Source organism: Dinoponera quadriceps, unplaced genomic scaffold (genome assembly GCF_001313825.1).
Source record: "Dinoponera quadriceps isolate SergipeBrazil2010 unplaced genomic scaffold, ASM131382v1 scaffold3162, whole genome shotgun sequence".
Lineage (NCBI taxonomy): Eukaryota > Metazoa > Arthropoda > Insecta > Hymenoptera > Formicidae > Dinoponera > Dinoponera quadriceps.
In genome coordinates this window covers 105,204-114,284 of record NW_014557929.1, presented here as the reverse complement: position 1 = coordinate 114,284, position 9,081 = coordinate 105,204, and the positions used below count along the sequence as shown (strand labels likewise).

Here is a 9,081-nt window from a genome sequence, read left to right as displayed (position 1 = left end):
GAAGGCACTTGGGCAAATTACGTGCCGAGTTGGCCGCCGTTTCTAACACGCGGGGCACACACCGTCTTCTTCTCCCTCATCATCACTCACCTCCTTTTGCCGTCGTCCGTTCGCCCTCTCCCGCACGATTATGCCGCGCGGTAAAGCGGAACGGTCGCTCGAGTTCTCTCGCCGCTTTTCTTTAATTTCTCCTCTACAGGCTTATATTTTATGATATGTTCGCGTTCNTATATATATATATATATATATATATATGTATATGTATAAGGTTATATTACTTAACGATCATTCTGGTCGCTCCTCCGTTTCTCCCTGTCGCCATGCACACACTCATGCGCGCGCAGACACAAAACACACACACGCTCTATCTCTTTCTCTCATACGCATACACTCCTTTTGTTGCACTCACGCTTTCATTCTCGCTACACTTTTGCTCGTTCACCCTTACTCTCGCTCCCTTTTCTCATTTCTCTCACTCTCATCTCGTCCTCATTCTCGCCTAGGACTCTAGACTCTCCTTAACAAGATACCATAGTTAAATGTACGCGTGCTCGTTCTCGCGCGACGCGCCGATGATAAAACATAAATACACGCTTCTTAGGGCACCTTTGGTATTAAGCTTGATGTACTCGCCTTCGTAACTCGCTTGTTTCTCTCGCATGTGTATGTGTATGTGTCTGTGTGTGTGTGTGTGTGCGCGCGTGTGTGGAATACGCAATTTCGAAGCCGCTACCGAGGTCTGCATCGCGCAATGTCAATCAATCGCGCATCGAGCGCGTCAGTCAGAGCGAGCTCGAACGCGCGTCTGCTGCGAACTGCGCGTTTGCGCGCGGTGTGTATATAAATTTTCGCGAGAGAGACTCGGGCGAGAGGAATCGTTTTCTCGATCGCGCCTACGAGAGAGAGAGAAAGAGAGAGAGAGAGAGAGAGAGTAATTCGAAAAACTCATCTCTCGTCGGCGCCGCCGAAATGGATTCCTCCGGAAATGCCCGTCCCTGAAACAATGAGCTGCCGCGGAGCGTACAATTTTCATGGTGCATCGCGAATGCATTCCGGGGTGGCAACGCGGCGCTCAGTGAAAACCCGAAAGAATCTCCGCGAATGTCGCGTGTCATTGTATGCGTGTCGTGTGTATGTATCTCTCTCTCTCTCTCTCTCTCTCTTTCTTTCTCTTTCTCTGTGTACGTGTGTGAGTGTGAACAAGTGTCGATACAACGTGCGCGTGTGACTCGAAGAGTGCCTTCCTTCTTTACATATGTATACAAGAAACGAAATCCGCTTCGCTTGCTTCCGCTCTTCCCCATCCTCCTCTTTCTCCCCCCTTGGACCTACACCCTGCTCCGTCCCATGCATCCTGTTGCCCCCCGTTCTCTCTCGCTTCGTCGTCGTCGATTGCGGTCAAGAACTCGGTGAAAATAAATAGATACAGGTAGAGGTACGCGAATCGAGATAAGTTAAGTTCGTTAAAAAATATATATACCTAGGAATATTACGTGATTACATTGGGCCCCCCGCTAGAGTCGCGAACCAACTACGCTTCCGCTCGACGCAACGTCGTAGAATTTACAGAATTTGTCTAGCGCTGCTGCTGCTGCTTGTCCTCCGTCCCTTTCCCTCCGGCGAAAGGACGAACTTCGACTCTCCCTGCTCTTCTCTCTACCATCGACTCTGTATCTCTCTATCTCTTTCTCATTTCGACTTTTCGTGTGTGTTCGTGTGTGTATGTGTCTACTACGTGCTCCCGCTTCCCACGTATCGCCAACCCGATCTTCTCTCTCTCTCTCTCTCTCTCTCTCTCTCTCGGTAAGCCGATGAGCGCTCGACTGCGACTACGAGTCCGGCTTCCTGCGCGGCTCCTTCCCTCGCTTCCGCCGTTTTTCTCTTTTTTCTCCTTCCGGTGGATGTCCTGTCTGACGAGAGCGCGCGCGTCCCGCCGTCTCCTCGGGCCGGCCGATCTCCTCTCTCTCTCTCCGCCTCTTTACATGCCGTTGATGTCGATCTTAAGGTTGGCCGTTTTCTTGTCTCTTTGATCCCTGAAAAAGCGGATGCGATCGATTAGGACGATTCGTGGTGCGACGGAGAGATCTCGTCGTTCGCTCGCGCCCGACACGCGCGAGCAATCGCCCCGGTCGCAGCGAGACGACGATCCCCGCGAGGTCGCGCCGAGTGTTCGCCATTGATACGCTCTCAGGGATTAGAATTAGAAGCTGAATTATTCTTTGCTTGGCTCACCGAGGCTCTCAGCGCTTTGACGACAGGCATTCTTCACGGTAGCTGAGGGAATTTTAATCCGCTTCGCGAAAGAGGTGTCGAGATAAGACGTCTTTTTATCTCCTCAACGGTCTGGTTCAACGATGCTGTGACGTCAGGCATAGTGTCAACCCATAAAGTGGATTGGAATTCCCCCAGTTATATCATTCTTAACGATACACACATACGCGAGAGAGAAGTTTCGCATCATCTTCGTCTGATCACAAACAGATGCAATAGTTATTCGTACGCGCTCGAAAATGAGGAGCACGGTGAACGGGAAAAACATGAATGTCAATTCAAGACTCGTATAGAAAGGATATATTACATAATTTTGCGTGAAGATAAAACTCGCTTACACGAAGAAATTCTGTGTTCCGCTAAAAATATTACATACATTCTCGTTCAAAAATCATTTTCGTGAATAGAGAGGAAAAAACGTCGGGCAGAAAGAACGATATTTTCAAACTAAGAATTATATCAATCCCTGCGATCGATATTGTTTTCCTCTCAATTCGTGAAAATTATTCTCGAACAGCACGCGAGAATATTTTTATCGGAATTATACAACGTTTCTTCGCGAAAACGAATTTTCTCTTCACACAAGTTTGTGCATTCTTGCTTATACGCGAGTCTTGAATTGATACCGATTTCTTTTCCCGTGCGGAGGCTCGAAGGTCCCGAGAAGTCCAAGGTCCAGGGTCGTTTTCAGGTTCAAGGACCCGAACGTGGGGAATAGCCGAGAAGCCGAGGGCTTCGCAACGGATTTCTCAATCCCGCGTTACTCGATCGTTCACACGGGCTCGCGCGCACACGGCCATGTGAAGAAAGAACTCGGCGGTGGCCGAGAGAGCGAGAATGAAAGGACAACCTACATTTGTCTCGTTACCGGATAAAGAGCGTCCGCGTGGAGCTGTCGAGGCGACGGCTTGCCATTGAGTAATTTGCGTACCTCATTAGGACGTGACTGCGCTGAACAGCACTCTTTCGCGAGTTCTGTCCCGAGCTCTCGGTCGACGACGACGAAGAAGGAGAAGTGGTGGTGTACACGCACGGAAGGGCACGAGGGGGAGGGGCGGGGGGGCGTGAGAGGGGTACAGGGAATATGGACGGATAGATTGAATTTCGTTCCGTCTCGGGGAGAGAAGTCCCGCGGGAACAAACAGAGATTTTATGAATAAAACGCAATTTATATAGCGGGGTGGAGATTCTCAGGGCGACGGGAGCGACATCGAGCGCGGGCGCGACGTGCGAATAAGAGAGAGAGAAAGGGCGACGCGGAGGTCTCGAAAAGATACCAGAGAAATCGGCACACCGTCGGAGACGTTCGACGTGTATCGACGTATATCGGAAACAATACATCTCTCGGCGTAATCAAAAGAATATTTTAATATGTATTCCCCCGTCGGGACGACCGTCACCGCGACGCGCGCGTCGAGTCTTGGGAAAAATAAAGAAAAAGAGAGAGAGAGAGAGACGCCGCGCGACGACGGGTCGCGAAGATTCAAATGCTTCGCGATTTACATGGGAAAAAGATTCGGATATTAAAATTCGACGCGAATCCCGCGGATCCCGTAAGGGGGACTCTCGCAAATTGAATATATGTATGCGAACGCCCACATTCGCAAATGCAAAAATCCAAGAGTCCATTAATCCCGGAATTGGAAGATTAAACACAACTCGCGATGGTTCCGACGACTCGGCTCCCCCGGGTTCTTCCTACTTTCCAACAAACCCGTTCATCCACATATACACACACACACGCGCGAGATAAAAAGTTTTCGTTTACTCGACGAAAACGTAAATGCGAAAGATTTCCCGATGTGTGTCTGTGTGTGTACGCGAGGAAATAAAGAAAAGAAAGAGAGAAAGGGGGGGGGAGGGAATATTCATAGAATTACGATCGGGGCGAAAAAGAGCAAGAGTTTTAATTCATCGGACGTCCCAGCAGGTGGACGATGCGGTGCCAGACATCCTCCATAAAACGAGGTGAATTAACGATGACGTGTCCCGCGCCCAGCCCCGAGAGCGGGCCGCGTATCGATCGTTTAATTCGAAAAGGGGGAGGTCGATCCAGCCGCGCGCACGGCTCCGTTTGTGGCGTGACCAATAGTAACTTTTCAGCGTATCACGTATGAATAAACAAGCCGCGGAACAATCGCGGCCGAGCGGAGCGGCTATCGATCCGCCGATTTCAAAGCGGAAGGTCGAGCGCGACCCGCAGCGCGCTTCTTCATCGCGCTCGATATTTTTCCCTCGCTGATGACACACTTTCGGCTGGGTAATTCGACTTTCCAACGTCTCCTCGAGCGGCTCGCCGGATCCGCGAGAGACTTCTAACCTCCTCGGCCTCTCGAAACGACGTAACATTCACGTTGCATTTGTTCAACGAAAGATTTGCAAATCGTTACACCCGTTGAGAAAAGCGCTACCGTTCGAGTAACGTTTATTTGATCCAAGTGAAATGGTTACTCCGATACTCCTTGGCACATATTTACCGAGAGTGTAAATATAATTGACCATATGCGATATGATATTTCCTCGGTCTTATTTTGCTCGTTTTTTTTTCTTTTTCTCCGAATTCGCGGGAATCAGAAAACTCGCGCATTCTCGCGCGTTTCGACTCCCGAACTCCGCTCGGCTTCTCACGCGAGCGCGAGCTCGTTCGGCTGGAAAGTGATGCGAAACTTCTCTCTTTCGACGTGTATACATTGTGGCTTCGACTGTCACGCACGAGTAATATGCTTATCGCTGTCATGAGCCTCGCTGAAATACCACCAGCATATCTCGGCCAAATGAACGACTCCGCCGACTTCGTTTAATGCAGCTTAATTACTTAGCTAATTAATTAGTTCAATCCTTTTAGCGGTCGGATAACCTGCAGGTTGAACTTAGTTCGGCCCTTAAATTACGTAAGTGGGATCGATCCCTTAAATGTCCGACAAGTATTCCTTCATCGGCGGAAATACGGCCTCGGATTAAAAGCGGAACCTCGGAGTCATCGTTTTGTCTGACCTGTTCTCTTCTCTTTTCCGCCTGGCGCGACTTTTCACCACGATCCTCCGGATCGCGCGATACGTTTTGTTTCAAACGATCGGAATTGAATCAAGGACGGAAATCAATTTTGTGAGACGACAAGTAATCTCAACTCCTTATACTTGAATCCGAAACGGAATATTTCTCTTTCATTTTTTTTTTCTTGCAAATACGCAAAGAGGAATCTAATGGACGTAGGAGCGAGAAGCGATTAGATTTCGATCAAATTTCGAGAGAGGTGCACGTGTGCGCAAGCTTGAGTCGTAAAACAATTGCGACAAACGCGAATTATGAATTACGAGCCGGACGCCGCTAAAGGATAATTTACGGCGAGATCGATTTATAATACACACTTTCCACATCCGATTTTGTCCCAAGCGTTATTACAGCCAATTAGTATACTCTGCTACAGAGGATGGTGCATAGTGCATCGATGCATCTCTATGATAGAGTCGTCAAAACAGAAAGAGATACAGCAGAAATCAACATACAAGGTTGAAACAAACGGATCTTACGTACGTGGAAGAGGTGGGATTTACGTAGAACGAGCAGCGGAACTTGAACGGGTCTAGTCAATCAGGTAGGGTCGATCGAGAAGGAATGCGGGAGGTTACACGCTGGGAAAGAGGCGGGACCTGGCACGGTGTAATTTGGCCGCGTTCATTCCTTGGGATTGCAAATATGATCAAACGCGGTCTTGCGCGCTCACTGCGGCGCTCGTTGCGGCCCACAAATCGCGGAGCTCGTTTTCGCGTGTCTCGTTGAACATCAAACCCCGAGCTCGTCGCGAAATTACACCGATTTCAGTCTTTCCCCCTCCGCGGGGTCGTGTGGAAACTCAGGGGAGAGAGAGAGACAGAGAGAGAGAGAGAAAGAGAGAGAGAGAGAGAGAGACAGAGAAAGAGAGAAGATCGCAAAAAAGAGGAATAATAACTCGTCGCAGATCGAACATCGAATATTCCGAAAGCAGAACAACACGCGAATACAGGTGTCAATCGAGCGACAGAGAGAAAAAAGGGGGAGCTGGTGGGGAGGGGGAGGGAGAGAGACGGAAAAACAAAGTCAGAAAGAACGAAAGAGCGAAAGAAAGTTGGGCGGACTCGTGTCGCGCCGGCTTTTCGCGTGGCCGGTTGGTGACGATTGATAACGACGGATAATTGGCGATCGGCACCGTGGCCGAATCCTCGGCGTGGTCCCCGACGGGACAGCCGTCGTCGTCGTCGGTCCTTCGGCCGGCTTTAATTGGCCTTCAAAGCGACGGCTCGTCTGTCGCCTCGAGGCGTGCGCGCGCTGTGCGCTCTCTCGAGGGCGAAACCGCGCGCGCGGATTAGGTGCGGAATAATGAGCGAATTAATTGGATCCAGGATCCGCTGGGCCCGGGCGCGTCTCGGCTGACGCCGACGATGAATGAGGATCCGAATTGGCGCGTAACTCCGGCGAGGACGATTCTCGGCGCCGCGGGCGCGGCTGAACTCGATGCCTCGACGCGCGCGCGCGCGCGCGTGTCAATCAACGATCTATCTTTCTCTTCCTCATCTCGCCGGATATAAGCGGAAGGGGGGAGGCTCGGCTTTCCGCGTCTGTGGCGTCGAGATCTGTGAAACTCGCCGGAATCACACGTTTCGATCACCGGACGAAAACGCGGCGGCTATGCTCCGGCGGAACGTCGATGCCGTCAAGCGGTGCGTGGACTCTTTGTAAGACGAGGCAACGTGTTGTTATGAGAGAAACACGAGTAGATATACCGTGGATCAACAGTTACGCGTGAATCTTAATCCACAGATTTCAACTTGTATTTCGCGAAACCCTTTACGTCGCCAAGTCGGCGCAACAGTTCCTCCGATAACTCGCCGAATGAATCTTCCTCTCGGGGAAATGTCATTAGAAACTCATTGTTCACGTTCTCACGCGCGTCCATCTGTTTTTCATTCGGCGGAATGCAAGGTAATCGTATTTCCGACGGAGCATTGCTAACGTCAACAACGAAGCCCGCGCTGCCAATGAGAGAGAGAAAGAGAGACAGAGAGAGAGAGAGATAGAGATAGATAGAGAGATAGAGAGAGAGAGGAACAATCGAGCGTGGAGTGTCGACGAAAGCACAGAGAGCCCTGCGTTTTCGCCCTCGATCGCATCATCTTCGCAGAGGCGGCTCTACCGTCGAGCGATGAGCACCCAGAGCCTCGAATTTACGTGTGTGTGTATGTGTGTGAGTGTACGCGCGTGTGTGTGTGTGTGTGTGTGTGTGTGTGTGTGTGTGTGTGTGTGTGTGTGTGTGTGCGCAAAGGGTCTCATGCTAGATCACAGTAAACACACTCGTGCCGAGGGCTTACGCATAAGCGAGAGCCCTGGGTGTTCGGAAGGCTTCAAGGACGCAAGCTCCTCGCTTGACCGCAATAAACACATTCGTCTAGGCCGGATCCCCTCTTCGCGCGCGCGCGAAGAGCGTCTCCTCGGTCTTTCTCGGTAATTCTCTCTCGTCGGAGCCATCCGTCGAGGCCGCGAACTGAATTTCCCGAGGAATGCGAGCGGCCCGAGGAGGACCGCGCGGAGCTTGCGAGGACCTCTCGGCCTGCATCTCCCCCTCGCACCTAGAGCCGCCCCCGCATCCTTCGTAGCGGTCTATCGTAGCATAAAGTGGAACCTACTTCGATCCAGAGATTTGTAAAGCCCACCTCGGCCATTTTTGACTTTGCATATTCGATTCGTATCGCTCCCCGGTCGGAGGAGAGGAGAAAGGATCCTTGGAGAGTGGCCATCGCCTGGGCCGCGTAGCGAACGTCTTGGTATTCGACAAAGGCCACTGGCGACCCTCCCTTCGTGTGCATACGAAGCCGGGAGAAACCAGGAAAACTGTGCACAAATAAGAGAAGCGTACAATACGTGCTCTAGTTAGTCGTAAAGACGGTACTTTGGTAAAAGGGGGGCGGGGGTAGTCGGGGCAGGGGTTAAGAGGGGGGTTTGGCTGGGCTCTTGGTTACTGCTTGGTTTGCCATTGATGGTGTGTTGGTGGTATCACGCCGAGGAAGTGCCGACACGGGGTGATCACGCGCAAGGGGACGCGACGCGAAACCAAGATAGAATTCGGATCGTTAACGGCTGCGGTAATTATTTTCTTCCACGGGCACACATACGGGTGTGCGTGGGTGTACGCGCGCGTTCCATACGGGATCGTTTTCGGAAATTTGGCGTTTACAGCGGCGGAGGGCCGAGCGCGCATGCGCGTCGAGAGTTAAGTGATCGTCTTTTGCGGAATTAATTACTTCGCCACCTGGAATTGATCATCTCGCCTTGCAAAATTTCGGAGATACCGTTCGGTCACTTAAGTCCCAGAGAAATGGAAAGCGTACGCTTTGCGCGAGTAACCGTCGCGAAAATCCGTCACTTTTCCAAACGAAGATCGTTCGAGGAACTCGCGAGGAACTGCGGAAGAAGATAATACAAAACTCGACTCTGCGCATGGTGAGTTCTCATTGGTGGAATTTGAAATGAAATCAGGCCCGTCCGAGTCCGCGATCAATTCGGAAACGAAGGGGTTGCATTCAACCGACCGGCTGAATTAATGACCCACATTTCGGTTCCTACACTTCGGAGATGCTCGTCGGGTAAACTCAAGCCGCCGAGCCGTTTGTCAAATTTATCTCATTATGCCGCTCGCTCGGCACCGAAAGACCGAATCCGTCAAGACGGTGCTTGCCGACGTCGAAGTTACGACGTGGCGTCCCGCGAGTTTCCGCGAGATCCGGTCGATCGTCCGCGACATCGACGCCTCCCTCCGTGCGCAACCCCCCCCCCCCC

The 9,081-nt window shown here is 51.4% G+C and overlaps 1 protein-coding gene across 2 annotated transcripts in view; it reads right to left on the bottom strand.

Moving 5' to 3' along the window:
- Positions 1-268: 268 nt before the first annotated feature.
- Positions 269-9,081, bottom strand: part of LOC106749517 (protein couch potato-like) — a 107,140-nt gene continuing 98,327 nt past the window's right edge. The window contains exons 8-9 of one of the 2 annotated variants that reach the window (XM_014629043.1): positions 7,932-8,136; positions 269-2,033 (exon numbers count right to left, since the gene is read on the bottom strand). In XM_014629043.1, coding sequence (XP_014484529.1) covers positions 2,001-2,033; positions 7,932-8,136 — 238 coding nt within the window. In that variant the 3' untranslated portion in view covers positions 269-2,000. The remainder of the gene's footprint in view (positions 2,034-7,931; positions 8,137-9,081) is intronic. The other variant, XM_014629044.1, reaches the window with a different exon arrangement.